The 13345-nt window shown below is 63.5% G+C and overlaps 1 protein-coding gene across 2 annotated transcripts; it reads right to left on the bottom strand.

The window, feature by feature from the left end:
- Positions 1 to 835: 835 nt before the first annotated feature.
- On the bottom strand, positions 836 to 9371 carry PKP3 (plakophilin 3). 2 transcript variants are annotated; one of them, XM_060158047.1, is made up of 14 exons: positions 9211 to 9363; positions 7736 to 7961; positions 5483 to 5559; positions 4746 to 5377; positions 4534 to 4657; positions 3919 to 4123; positions 3455 to 3629; positions 2920 to 3037; positions 2675 to 2845; positions 2407 to 2592; positions 1958 to 2111; positions 1553 to 1745; positions 1366 to 1453; positions 836 to 1194 (listed from the first exon to the last, which is right to left on the bottom strand). In XM_060158047.1, the coding sequence occupies exons 1-14, from the start codon at positions 9289 to 9291 to the stop codon at positions 1159 to 1161; spliced, it is 2466 nt and encodes an 821-aa protein (XP_060014030.1). In that variant the 5' UTR covers positions 9292 to 9363; the 3' UTR covers positions 836 to 1158. The 2 variants fall into 2 exon arrangements, with proteins under 2 accessions (XP_060014030.1, XP_060014031.1); XM_060158048.1 differs by having other exon boundaries at positions 837 to 1194; positions 7736 to 7931; positions 9211 to 9371.
- Positions 9372 to 13345: the final 3974 nt, after the last annotated feature.

Genomic DNA, 13345 nt, shown 5'->3' with positions numbered 1-13345 from the left:
AACACCCCACCCCTCACTTCCGTCTCAGGCACTCCAGGGCCCTGGATCCCTTCCTTTTCTCGCTCCATGGCCACCTGGTCACCGCACCTGGGTGTCCCCTCAAGCCCACCCTCTCCCCATCCTCCTCCGTCCTGAGCCAGCTGAGGCGTGTCTCTTGCAGCGGCCTCCTCAGGTCTCCCTGCTTGGGGCCGTGACTGTTCCCAGTCCCACTGTGATCCAGACAGTTCCTGGGGGGCAGGCCCCTTAGAGACTTCAGGTTCTGAGCTTTGCAGAAAAAGCCTGTTGTTGTAAAAGATGTCAGTGGGAACTTTACAACCAACGGGCCTGGCTTGGTGAGATGGAGAGGTCCCAGAACCTACTGGACCCCAAGCCTCAGACAGCATGAGTATACCTATGAGGGCACCTCCAGGCCCAGGAAGGCAGGGCAGGGAGAGGTGTTGGATGCATCTGCCGCGTGAGCACAGCCCGGCAGGGCAGCACCGAGGCCAGTAGGAGTCACAGCTGCCCCAGAAGTGCTCGTTCCTCTACACACCAGGTCCCCAGCTCTGCTGCTTCTGCATCTCACTTGGCTTGAGGCTGCCTCTGCTGTCTGCCCCATCTCCTCCATTCTCTCCGCCAGCTCTCCTGCTGCTGGACACGCCCTCCTCCCTGTCCTGGGTCCCCTGACCTGGAGAGACCTGTGTATGGGCCCAGGGGGGAGTGTCCTAAGGGGCAGGCATGGTTGCAGGCATGGTTGCTCTTGGAGACATTGCTGAGTCCTTGGGTCCGACCCCCAAGTCTGACCAACCAAAGAAGCATGAGGGGCTGCGGCTGCTGTGTTCACGGCCACCTTTATTCCCATTGCTGGCTGTCCCGAGGCACTGCTGGGCCACAGCCAGAGCCACCTCTGCCAGTGTGACCTGGCCACCACCCCACGCATCAGAGCAGCCTCAAGCCCTGCCCCACCCCCTGCCCTGCAGAAGCCAATTCCCCAGCCGCAAGCCCCTGTCCCCTCCCCCGTGGCCCAGGCCTTCAAGTTGCACGTGGATGGGGCTCCAGCGAGCGCCCCTGGGCCGTCATCAACCTTCTCCTCCAGGCCAGCTGGCGCGCAGCCCTGAGCTGAGCCCTTCCCTTGGAGGCGGGTCACATCGCACGCTCCTTCTCCAAGGGAGGCTTCGCCTACGGGCCCAGGAAGTCTTCCTTTCGGTAGCCCTTCTGCGGCGGAGAGGGGCCTGGAGTCAGGGCGCTGCTGCTCTGCATCCCGCCCCCCCAGGCCCCTGGTCTTATGGGTGCCCTGGGCCACGTGGGTTTCTGTGTCCTTCCCTGCCGTCCCGTGCCCGCGCCCCACGCTCGCAGCCCCGCCTGCCCTGGGCCGAGGGAACATACCGCCCGGAAGTCCCGGTGGAGCTTGTTGTACTGCCACAGGTTGGCCAGGAGGCTGGAGGCTGCCCGGGAGGACTTCTCACTGTCAGGGCTGGGGGTAGGGGGCAGGGGTCAGTGGGGTGACAGGCTTGGCCAGGAGGCAGGGCGAGCTGGGGGGCGGGGGGGGGGGGCGCGGGGCTCGGGCCCTCACCTGTCCCGCGTCTTCTTGATGAAGAACAGTTTGTGGAGCCCGTCGAAGTAGAGCAGGTCTCGGGCGGCCACGGGACTGGCCACCAGCAGGTTGTTGAGGATGGCTATGATGTTCACCAGCACGTCGGCCGGGGGAGAGTTCTCAGCCGGGCTGCCGGGCAGCTTCTCTATCAGGTGGCTCACCACCTTGGTGGCTGCCAGCAGGTCGGGGTGGTCAGTCTCCATTGCCCGCCCCCTGCCCCGCCCCCTCGGCGCCTGCCATTCCCTGCGCCCCCTCGGCGCCTGTCTGTCCACCAGCTCTGGCTTCCCAGAAGCCGGCCGGAGAAGCAGCAGTACAGACAGAGTCCAGGCACGCGCCCGGCCCCCAGGGGAGGCAGAACCCAGGCCTCGGGACGGCTGGACTCACACAGCTCATCCTTGTTCCTGGCATTCCGAGACAGATTTCGGATGAGGCCGGTCAGCGAGCGCAGCTGGTGGTGGTCAGCCGTCCGAACTCGGTCCAGCAGCGGGTTCAGGATGCGTTCCTGCTCCAGAGCCAGCTGGCTCAGCACGCCCGCCCACTGCCGGCAGGAGAGGGGCTGGTGAGAATGGGTGCTGGTGCCCCGTGGAGGCCCCGGGTCTGCTCCCTCCTGGCCCAACCCTCCCGGCACCTTCCTTAAACTCAGTGCAGACCCTGGGGGCCGAGGTGGCATCCTCCAGCCGCATCCTGCCTGCCTTCCTCTCTCGCTCTGAAGTTCTGGCCCCCCGATGCACCATAAAGTCCGGGAGAGCGGGCTCCTGTCCCCCGTTCACCCCTTGCATCCCCAGTGCCTCGTGCCCCAGCGCGTGGCCAGGTGTGGTCCCAGGCCACCTCACCCTGCGGTCGCCTGCGGTGATGTTCTGCAGCGCGCCGGCAGCCGCTTCCGTCGTGTGCCGGTTGAGCTCACAGCGCTGCAGCAGCCGGTTGTACAGCGCCACGACCTGGGGGCTCCACAGCCACTCCAGGCCCTTGGGGTCCTTAGACACCTCGGTGAAGGTGAGTGCATCGGCCGTGAGGGGCAGCTGGGCAGGAGGGCGTGGAGGTCAGCCGAGGTCACCCGGGATCCCTGCTTCCGCCCGCCCCCCTGCCCAGGCCCGCACCCACCTCTCGGAGCCGCCGGCTCTGTGGCGTGAAGCAGCCCACTGCCTCGCCTGGCAGCGCCCCTGCCGTATCCCGGCGGCCTCGGCCCTCCAGCCGCTGCAGGGCCGACGGTGGCATCTCGTCGTACAGGCGGTAGGACAGGTTCCTGAGCACGCACACGGCGTTCTCCACGCTCTGTGGACAGAGGGCGGACCTCGGTCAGAGCAGGCTGGAGCCCCTCGGGCCCCGGGGCACTGGCTGAGCCTCACCTTATCCTCGCACTTGCCCACGTCCAGGGCGTGGTTGATATAGGTGACCAGGGAGTCCACGAGCCCGTGGCACTCACGCATCTTCTGGCGAGTGGCCTGGGAGGCCGAGCTGAGGTTCCTTTGGATGGAGGCAGATCAGAGACCCCCACTGGGACCACAGGCAGAGCCCACCCCTCAGGGACCCACCCAATGCTGAGATCCTGAGCACCAATCCCCTCCTCCCCCGAGCTGGGCTCTGCCCCTCGGCACCTCCGCATGCCCATCCCCCATCCACTTCTCAAAGTGTCCGGGGCTCCGGGGAGGTTATAAATATCAGATCAAATCCCTGATTTAAAGAAATTTGAGCCTGCAGCCCCCAGTCTGTTGACGTCTGGCCGGGGGCCACACCTGGCGGCCTGTTCCACTCCCGCGTCAGCGCCTCTGCCTCTCTGTCCACTTCTCCCAGACCCCCACCCCCGGTGGCCCCGCCTTGTCATTCAGATCTCAGATCCTAACGCCCCTTCTCTGGGCCTCCCCTGCCTGCTGCCCGTCGCACCTGAGGAAGCCCGTGGCGTTGTAGAAGATCTCCGCTTCCGAGGCGTTCTGCTGGGTGAGGAGCGGTCCCCTGGCCCCTGAGAAGGGGCTCAGCACCAGGTCTGTGAGCTGCTCCAGCGTGTCTCGGGCCAGACGGTCCTTCAGGTGGTCACTGGAGGACAAGTTCCACAGGATCCCTGTGGCAGGTGGGGCGAGGCCGTGGTCAGGGACGGCCCTCCAGCCCCTCTGCCTCTTCCGGGGACGGTGCCCAGGGCCCCGCCTGGCACTTCGAGCCTCACCCAAGAGCCTCGCTGGGGAGAGCCTGAGTGTGACGTGTAGGGTCACGGGGCCGCAACAGCGCAGAGAGGAGGACGCTTGGGGACACGGGGCCTGGGGCTGGAGTCCAACTCCAAAGAGACATGCCACAGGGATGGCCGTGGGGACCGAGGGAAGGGTGGCAGAGTGGCGGGCGGGGAGCAGGGCCACCTGTGACATTCTTGCGCAGCTCGTCGTCCTGCTCACGCAGCGAACGCAGCAGCTCGAATATGCCGTTCTCCTCCACCAGGGCCAGCTTGTTGTCCGCGTTGTCGTAGACAAGGTTGCGCATGGCGCCCGTGGCGTGGCGCTGCACCTCCTGGTTGGCGTGGTTGAAGAGCTTCACCAGCCTAGCCACAGCTTGCAGGCTGCGGGCCTGTGGGCATAGCCACACGGGTGTTAGCGCTTGTGCACACGCTGCATAGGTATGTGCAAACGTATGCAGGTGTATATGGATGTGTGAGTACATATGCAGGTGTATGGAGATGTATGCGGAGGTGTGCAGAAACATGCAGATGTGTGCAAGTGTGTGCAGGTATGTGCAGGTATATGGAGACGTGTGCATACACATACAGGTGTATGGAGATGTATGCAGGTGTGTGCAGAAGCGTGCAGGTGTATTCAGATTTGTGCAAGTCAGTCCCTCCTGCTCCTCCTCTGCTGAGGAGGCCCTGGGTAGATGGGGTCTGCCCAGGCAGCTTGGGGATCAGTGAGGGGTGGTCAGGGACCAGACAGAGGACAGTGAGTGAAGGGGGGCCCGTGAGGGTGGTAAGCAGGGGTGGTCACCTGCTTCTTGGCTGCTGTGTCACTGTAGCACTTGTGCTGAATGTAGGCTGCTCCCAGCACCTGCAGGTTGGGATCTGAGGCCATGAGGTACTTGACTGCCGAGGGCAGGTCAATGTCATCAAAGCTGTGGAGAAAAGAGGCAGGTCAGGCTGAGCCTGGGGACAGGCCAGGGTTAGGGCAGAAGCCCCCTCCCCGAGCCAGGCCCAGCTCACCCGCTGCTGAGCCTCTGCAAAGTGCGGTGGCCACCGTAGCTGTCCAGCCCACGCGTGTCCGGCAGGTGGCCCGAGTTGCCCAGGCTGAGGCTGAGGCTGCGCACAGATGGCGCCCGGGTCACGGGCTCCAGGACGCCCCCTGGCACTCCCCCAGCTGCCACACGGCTGCGGTGGCCGCTCTGGAACCGCTGCAGGGTCCGCACGGCGGGGGCACGGATGGTCCGGCTGGGCGGCCCCTCGGCAGCCTCCAGCCAGCCCAGGCCCCCAGCCCGGCCAGAGCTGGAGCTGGCCCGGCGCTCAGAGGCAGAGGCCCTGTAGGGGGAGGCGGCCGCCGGCTCCAGCCACTCCTCCACCACTCCGTAGCGGTCATCCGGGCCCCCGGCCCCCAGGCTGAGCGAGTGCAGGGACAAGGTGTCGTGATCCGCCCAGCTCCCCACCCCGCCACGCCCGTGGAAGGACGTGGGCCGGGTGGGCGGGGGCGCGGCGGGCCGGGCACCCCCATACCCTGCGGCACCAAGGGCGCTGCCCCTGCTCTGGGCTGAGCTCAGCCTTCGGCCGGAGCTCAGGTCCACGACCGAGCGGGAAGACCAGGAGACAGGGCTGCAGGCAGGCCTGGCGATAGGCCGGAAGGTCTGTGGGGCAGGGAGGGGAGGGCAGTGAGGGCCGCTGGGCTTCCTGACGCTGGAGCCCCCAGAGCCCCCAGAACCTCCCTCACGGGACTCCGGGCTGTCACTCACCGAGGTGTCCCCGCTCCGGCCCTGGGAGCGGGAGCTGAAACCGGCCTGCAAGGTGTGGTACTGAGCCCGGCACGCACCTGCGGACAGGGACAGCGCAGCCTGGCTGGGCCGATGGCAAGGCACTGGCCTCCTGCCTCCCCTCCTGCCCTGAGCCCTGGTGGGGAGGCCAGTGGACTCTGGCGCAGGTACCTTGGCTTCCGGTCCCTGCCGTCACCTTGTCATCCCTCCCACAGCCCCCGTCCCTTCCAGCTGTGCCCCTCAGCGGGGGACGGATGTGCTCACCCTGCTGACCTCCCGGCTACCTAGTGTGCCGGGGCCTCCTTCCTCAGCTCCCCGATCCCTGCCAGGGCACAACGCCTGGCCACTGCCCCCAGGAAGCCACACTGACCTCCCGGGAGCCCATCCTGTGCTGTTGGTCACTCGCCGCGGACGCAGTCTCCCTGGACCAGTGCCCTGAGGCGCAGTGCCCTGACCCACCTGGCCGAGCCACACCCACCCCTAGCCACACACAAGCCGGGGGCACCGGCGCCAGCCCACCTGCATGGCGAGTGGACAGACGGGCAGGTGGATGGAAGGTGGAGGGTGGAGCGATGGGGGGAGGGCGGGTTGGACCATCGGAAGGATGGGTTGGATGAGCAGACTGACTGGTGTGTGACTGGTGTGTGAAGGGGTATCTAAGCCGGGAGGATGGATGCTGAAGGGACAACTGAATGAATATGTGGATGACAGGTGGCGCGGTGTGGTTGGTCGGGTGTATAGGAAGAGCTGAGAACACCCGGAGAAGAGTTGGGCAAAGGTCAAACCAAGGCAGAGCAGTGGGAACGGACTGGGGGGCGCATCACCTGGGCAATGCCAGGGGCGGGGTCTTTGGGTTGGGGGGGTATTCCTGGAGTGGTCAGCCTCTGCTAGAGCCCCTGCTGTGGTCACACCTGGAGGCGGAAGAGTCCCATCCCCCGAAGGCCAGGGTAGAGTGACTAGGCTGAAGGGATTCAGGGTGAGGGTGAAGGGAAGGAGGGGCCTTGGACCCTCCCACAACCTCTGCCTCAGTTAGGTCTGGGGGGACTCCCCCACCCAGCACGCTCCCCAGACAGGCCCTGGTTAATGAGGCTTCTGGGCAGGGGCTATTAACCCTTTGACGCTAGTGAGGCCCGGCCTTGAGGGGGCACGGCCCCCACCCCCAAATTCTAATCCTCTTTCCCCTAATTAACCCCTCCCCGCTCCCTCCTCTACCCCATGACCCCTGGGCACCCAACTTGGCCACCAGCAAGGCTGAGGCCCAGGGAGGGGAGGACGCAGGAATCCAGCCAGCCCTGGCGGCCCCTGTGCTGGCTGAGCCGCTTATCCCCCGACCAGCAGCTGGTGGCCAGCACTGGGAAGGGCCCTCTGGAGATCACGCGAGCCACCGTGGAGCGGGGTCTTGGCCCCGGACATCCTGGAGGCTCCTCTTACTGTCTGACCTTGGTCCCTGCGGCTGCAGCTGGCAAGGGAGGAAGTGGCATTTCTAGAAGTGCCCTGAACTCGCTGCACACACTCATGCACACACACATACACACTCACGTACACCCGTGCACGTGCCCCATGCACGAACCGGGGTTCCTACACAGGGAGCTGCCTGGCCCTGAGGGGCATTCCCCCACCCGCTGCTCTCATGGAGAGTATCCGGGTCACCCCAGCAGGGCCTCCCCCCCTGCAATTCCGCAGGGAGACCCTGGCCCAGACAGGCTGTGGCTCTCCTCCAGGAGTCCCAGACCCCGCCCCTCACCTTTCTGTCTGCTTATTCCTGTGGGGCATGGGGGGTGGACGCTACAGTCTGGGCGTCTGTGTCTCTGCGTTTGTGTCTCCAGGGGAGTGACGTGTGTGTCTGCGTGTCTCTGAGACCGTGTGTGAGCCCGTGGGGTGTGGGACCGGACGCGTGCGTGTTCCGGGTTTGCCGACAGAGACAGACCTGGCCGGCCACATGCCGCTTCTCCCGTGCCCCCCCTGGGGGGGTGGGAGGCTCAGGGCCCGGTGGGCAGGTGAGGCCCAACCCGACTTGCAGGGAGGACCCCGGGGTCCCTGCCAGGAGGTGGAGGCCTCACCTCTGGCTTCTCCCACGCCTGCAGGGGTAGGGCGGTGACTCAAGGCGGGCCTGGGTGAGTCAGGGAGCTGAGTCCGGAGTGGCCCCACCGCGGCCTCTGGCCCTCGCACCACCATGCCTGCTGGGGCCACCTCCACCCGCCACCCACCGTGGGCACCCGGCCAGCGTCTGCCTACCTGTGGCCGCCCTGGCCGCGCCGTCGGGCTGGGCCGGCCCGTTCTGCCAAGGCTGCTGCCCCAGCTGCAGGAGGCGAGCGCGGACCTGCTCCTGGACACGAGCTGCACGCAGCCTCTCGGCCTCTGGCCCTTCGGTGCCCCGGCGGTCCAACTGTAGGTCCGAGGGCAGCGCCAGGGAGCACACACCCATCTCGGGCTGCAGGGCCGACAGTAGGAAGTTACCGTCCTGCATGGCGGCAGGCACGGGGGCCGGGATTTGTCTCCGCTGTCTCTTCCCGCGCGGCCCTGTCCCCGAAGTCCCCTCCCCGCTGGCTTTGCCCAGGGCTGGCCCGGAGACCGACCCCGCCCAGCCCTGAGCTCAGCTAGGGGCGGGGACACCTGGGCCAGGTGGGAGGGAGGGGCCCCGCTTAAGGTGGAATTTGGGCGGAAGAACAGGCCCTGCGTGACCAGGCACTGCAGCCATGGTTGGAGTGAGGCCTAGCAGGGGTCAAGTGCTAAGGGACAGCGTTGAGGGTAGAAGGCTTGGAGTGGAGCTTCAGGGTGGAAAGGGGCTCTATGGGGCCCTCGTCCTGGTCCTTGGTGCCCAAGAGACCCCAGAAGCAAGAGGCGAGACGGGCCCACCCCAGGCTCATGACCCTCCAGACCTCCATCCTGCAGACTCCGGAAGTGCTCCCAGCACCCCCACCCCCACCCCGGCCTCTGCAGAGCCCTCCAAGGGGCTGGCTAGCCCTCCTGGGTTCCCGCCCCCTGTGGAGGTGGGAGGCCTCTCCCAAGCCATGAGTCAAGGCTCAGCTCAGCAGGCGCAGGCGGGGCTGCCCCAGGGGGTTGACTCAGAGGGGCCCTCCTGCCCTGGCTGGGGGCTCAGGATCTGGCGTGCTCCAGGGAGAGCCCAGGAGTCCAGGCGAGCAGGGTCGGAGTTGTGTGGGGAGGGGAGGCCCAGCAGTCGGAGGTGGGAGGGGAAGGGCCAGGCTTAGCAGCGCTCGCCCCAAGAAGGTCTCCCTGGAGCGCCACCGCCAGCTGGACCGGCGCGCTCCAAGGCCTCCCGGGTAGGCCTGGCTTGGATCCAGGACAGGCCCCTGGTGGACTGAGTGGGGGCTGAGCCCAGGAGGGCTGGAGGGGTGTGGGCTGAGTGGCCTCATGTACCTCCTGGGTTCCCCTGGAAAAGTCGTCCTGGGGCCACCCTCACAGGCCTTCCCTCCCATGGGAGGCCCTGACCCTGGGCCCTGGCCCCCTGAAGGCAGGGGACGTGAGCCCCAGGTGGGAATGGTGGCTGGGGGCAGTGGCCTGGGGGTGAGGCGGGGTTGAGGTCAGAAGGCAGCCCTAGGGGTGAGGTCAGTGCTGGGGAGGGGACTCGGGGTGGGAGTCAGAGGTCAACGTTGGGGGTGAGAGAGGGAGGGGAGGGTCCCCGGAAAGGACAAGGTGAACCCTGGGGTGGAGCCTCCCGGCTCAGGGGATGTGCACAGTGGGCGACCTACCCTTCTGGTGGTCCAGATACTGCCAGCCCCCGGGCTCATCCCAGAGGCCTCTGCTGCCGGCTGAGGAGTCCTGGGCTGCATCCTGGGCCCAGCACTGCCGTCAGGGCCTCAGTGTGGGACAGGACTGCCGGGGCACCGGGAGGGCGGAGTGGGAACGCCCGCACGCCCAGCGAGCTCATCAGACCGGTTGCTTCCCTGGGAAATGTGTTTTGTGTGGAGAAATCCCGGGATACAAGTTTGTACAGTGCTGAGTGTGCCTGGAGGCCCGCCCTTCACTCGAGTCCGCCTGGGCCCACCTGGCAGGGCAGCGGGCCTCGAGGGGCAGACTGCAGGTGGGGTCCAGAGGCCCTGGGTGGTGGGACAGGGCCGCAGAGGGATGGAAGGGGCTTTGGTGGGGTCGGAGCCGCGCGATGGAGAGGAGGCGCCAGGCAGCTACCCCCTAGGTCCGGTTTTCCACAGCCTGCGGGGCTTCCCCCTCCTCTCGGCAGGGAGGGCTGCGGGGGCCCCCAGGCTGTGCAGAGCCTGCCTGAGGACCTGTGGACCCCTCCACCTCCCCACCTCGGATCTCCTGCCTTTGTGGCTCAGTGCCCAGGGAAACCCTGGGGATCCCGGGCGAGACTTCTCTAACCACTGCAGGGCCTGAGGGACTGGCTGTGGCTTGGAACCTGTGTCCATGTGAAGCTCAGAGCCCAGTCCAACCCCTGCGACCAGCCTTCTGCTCCGTCCTCCCTGAGAGCCCCCTCTTCCTGGAGCCGGTGTGTAGGGAGAGAGCACGAGAAGGATTTTGTGCCGGCTTGAGGGTGAACTTCCTGGGGGAGGGGACTCTGTGGCAGATGGGGGAAGATTCACCCAGGGAGCTTAGAGAACAGGCGGTAGGTCCTGGGAGTCTGCGTTGGTGCACTTTCGGGTTTGAGATCCCGGGACCTGAGGGCCTGCAAGGTGAGTGATGCTCTTACTTGGGAGGTGGGGGGATGGGGGAGCCTGGACTCTGCCCTGGGGCCTGGGAAGGAAGGGCTACGGGGGCCCAAGAGGGGCAGGTTAGCATTTACAACCCCGACAGCTTAGAGGTCGGGCTGGGGTATTTACTGGAGGCGGGGGACCCCAGGCAGTTGTTACAAAAGTCTCTGGAGGAGGGGTAGCGGATGGGGGGCGATATGGGGTGGTTTTCAGGTACGAGGGCCAGAGTAGGGGGCGGGTGGAAGGACGGACGCCCTCCTAGTGCTGGCTTTGGTGACCTGAGAGGCGCTCACTGTGAAGGGGCTAGGGGCTGCCCGGTGTGTGCGGCCGGAGCTGGAGGAGGGGTACAGAGGGCGCCCCACCCCACCTCAGTGGGGAGTCTGGAGTGGGGCTATTGGGGGCAGGAATGGGAGAGAAAAGCTTGAAGATGTAGACAGCAAAATAATATTCAAAACAAGATTCAGGAGCGCGCTGGAGCACAGAGAAGTTAGGTAGATTGTCCGGGACCACGGAGCCTGCAGGGAGCGGGATGGATCAGCGCGAGGGCGCGTACCAGGCGCGAGGGCGCAGCGCGCCGCGGGGGCCGTGGAGGTGCGGGTCTTGCTGCTAGGGCTCCAGCCGTGCGCGTCCCGGCGTTTCCTGTCAGCAAACTCGCGAGCGTTCCCACGTCCCGAGGGCTGGGCTCCCGCCGAACCCAGCCCAGCCCAGCCCAGGGTTAGGGTTAGGGTTAGGGTCCCTCCTCCATGAACCCTACCTGGACTTGCGCATCGGGCGCTGCCCCGGATCCCCCTGGGGCGGGGCATCCTCTGCGCCCCCTGGCGCCTCGCCCCTTTGGCGGGGAAGGTCGCCAAGGGTTACAGCCCCACCGCCACCCGTCCACCCCCTCCCCTCAGGTCTTCCGTCCACCTTGCCGGTTCTGCGCTCTTGCATGCGCTGGCGCTGCTGCGGGGCAGGTGTGTGACCAAGACAGACGCAGCTTCTCGCGGGAGCGCTCCTTCTGGGGTCGCGGGGTTGGGGGGACACAGACACAGAGGCCCGCACGTAATGATGCTGGTCTGGGTGGCGGGGCAGCTGAGGGCCTCTGGGACAGAGGGGGCGCCTTGCAGAGGCCCCAGAGAGGACCCTAAAGGGAACGGGGTGGCCGGAGCCCATGGTTGGGGGTGCTCCAGCAGGGGAGGAGGATGAATTGACTAAGGGGAGGGCCCCAGGGCGGGGAGGGTGGAGAGAAAGCTGCGTCGCGTCCCTGGAGGGGTGCAGGATGGTGCTTCCTCCCTCCTGAGGCCCGTCTCGGGTCCTGGAGAAACTCGTCACCACCCATGGGCACTGTTTGCGAGGGCTCGGCGGTGGAGGCTGGGTGGTGGGTGCTCTGTTTGCGTTCTGTCCTTAATCTACACAGGAGCGCCGGCAGGCAGAGCTGCGACGCGGCTCCATTTCACAGACCGGCAAACAAGTTCCCCAGGCGAAATAAGCTTCCACGAGTTACGAAGCAAGTGAGGGTGCGTAGGGAAAGGTCTCCCTGAGCGGGACAGGGCTGAGCTTGGGGACTGGCGCTGGCTGGTGGGTGGGCGTCTTGGTAGTAGTCCCCCAGCTAGGTCTGGGCCGCTTTCTCCACTGAGGGTAAGAGGGCGTTCGTTTGCCTTCCTCCCGGTGGTTTAGCTTTAGTCTTGTTCTCAAAGGGGTTCCCGCTCCCCTGGGCCGTTTCCCATCGCTGCCTGAGGAGCCCTTTGCTCTCACCATCTGCTCCGCTCCGAGACCTGCTGTTGCCTTTTTGGTTGAACAGCATCAGAGCTGGGTAACCCTTCAGGCTCCAGCTTCCTTTCCCGAAGGACCTCCGTCCCCTGGAGCTGTCAGAACCGGCCCAACCCGGGGGCCGGGGGTGGGGTGGGGGGCAACCAGGGATCTTGTCGGTGTCTGGATTTTGGCCATTCTTATAGGTGTGTAGAGGTATCTCGTTCTTTTATCATATGCATTTCTCCAGTGACATAGGATGTGGAGCATCTTCCCATGTGCTCATTTGCCATCTGTATTTCTTCTCTGGTGAGGGGTCTATTAATGTCATTTGACCATTTTTCAGTTGGGTTACTCATTTTATTGTTGAGTTTTAAGAGTTCTTTCTATATTTTGGATAACAGTCATTTCTCAGATGTGTCTTTTGCGAATATTTTCTCTTAGTCTGCGATTTATCTTCTCATTCTTTTGACATTGTCTTTTGCAGAGAAGAGGTTTTTCATTTTGATGAAGTTCTGCTTATCAATTCTCTCTTTCATGGATCAGCCTTTGGTGTTGTGTCCACAGAGTCATCGGCACACCCAAGGTCATCTAGGTTTTCTCCCGTGCTCTCTTCTAGGAATTTTACAGTTTTGTGTTTTACATTTCGGTCTATGATTGATCTTGAGTTATTTTTTGTAAAGGGTGTAAGGTCTGGGTCTAGATTCATTTTTTGCATGTGGATGTCCAGTTGTACCAGCACCATTTGTTGAAAGACCATCTTTGCTCCATTGTATTGCCTTCGCTTCTTTGTCAAAGATCAGTTGACTGCATTTATGTGGGTCTATTCCTGAGCTCTCTACTCTGCCCCACTCATCTATTTTGTCTGCTCTTTTGCGCATACCACACTGTCTCGATTGCTGTAGCTCTATAGTAAGCCTCGAAGCTGGATACTATCAGTCTTCCAAGTTTATTCTTCTTGAATATTATGTTGGCTATTCTGGGTCTTTTGCCTCTCCAGAAAAGAATCAATTAGTTGATCGGTGGGGGTTTTGATTAGGATTGCATTGAATCTATAGATCAAGTTGGGAAAAACTGACATCGTGACAATATTGAGTCTTCCCATCCATCAACATGGACTATCTCGCCATTGATTTAGGTCTTTGATTTCTTTCATCACAGTTTTGTAGTTTTCCTCATATAGATCTTATACATATTTTGTTAGATTTTAACCTAAGTATTTATTTATTTTTTTTGGTGCTAATGTAAATGGTATTGTGTTTTAAATTTCAAATTCCAATAGTTCATTGCTAGTATATAGGAAAGCAATTGACTTCTGTATATTAACCTTGTATCCTGCAACCTTGCTATAACTGATTATTATTATTTTTAAATATTTATTTATTTTGGCTGTGCCAGGTCTTAGCTGCGGCATGCGGACGCTTAGTTGCAGCATGCGTGCGGGATCTAG

Source organism: Lagenorhynchus albirostris, chromosome 9 (genome assembly GCF_949774975.1).
Source record: "Lagenorhynchus albirostris chromosome 9, mLagAlb1.1, whole genome shotgun sequence".
In the NCBI taxonomy this organism is placed as follows: Eukaryota; Metazoa; Chordata; class Mammalia; order Artiodactyla; family Delphinidae; genus Lagenorhynchus; species Lagenorhynchus albirostris.
The sequence above is the reverse complement of the archived record's forward strand: the minus strand, read 5'-3'. Positions and strand labels throughout refer to the sequence as shown.

What these genes read in the sequence shown, in the direction of transcription:
- PKP3 (XM_060158047.1), bottom strand. Translation starts at nt 9,291, where the DNA reads ATGCAGCCCAGGACTCCTCAGCCGGCAGCAGAGGCCTCTGGGATGAGC. An exon ending in GCCGGAGCGGGGACACCTCG is followed by an intron (nt 5,378 to 5,482) that starts GTGAGTGACAGC and finishes CCTGCCCCACAG; the next exon opens with ACCTTCCGGCCTATCGCCAG. An exon ending in AGAGCCGGCGGCTCCGAGAG is followed by an intron (nt 2,593 to 2,674) that starts GTGGGTGCGGGC and finishes CCTCCTGCCCAG; the next exon opens with CTGCCCCTCACGGCCGATGC.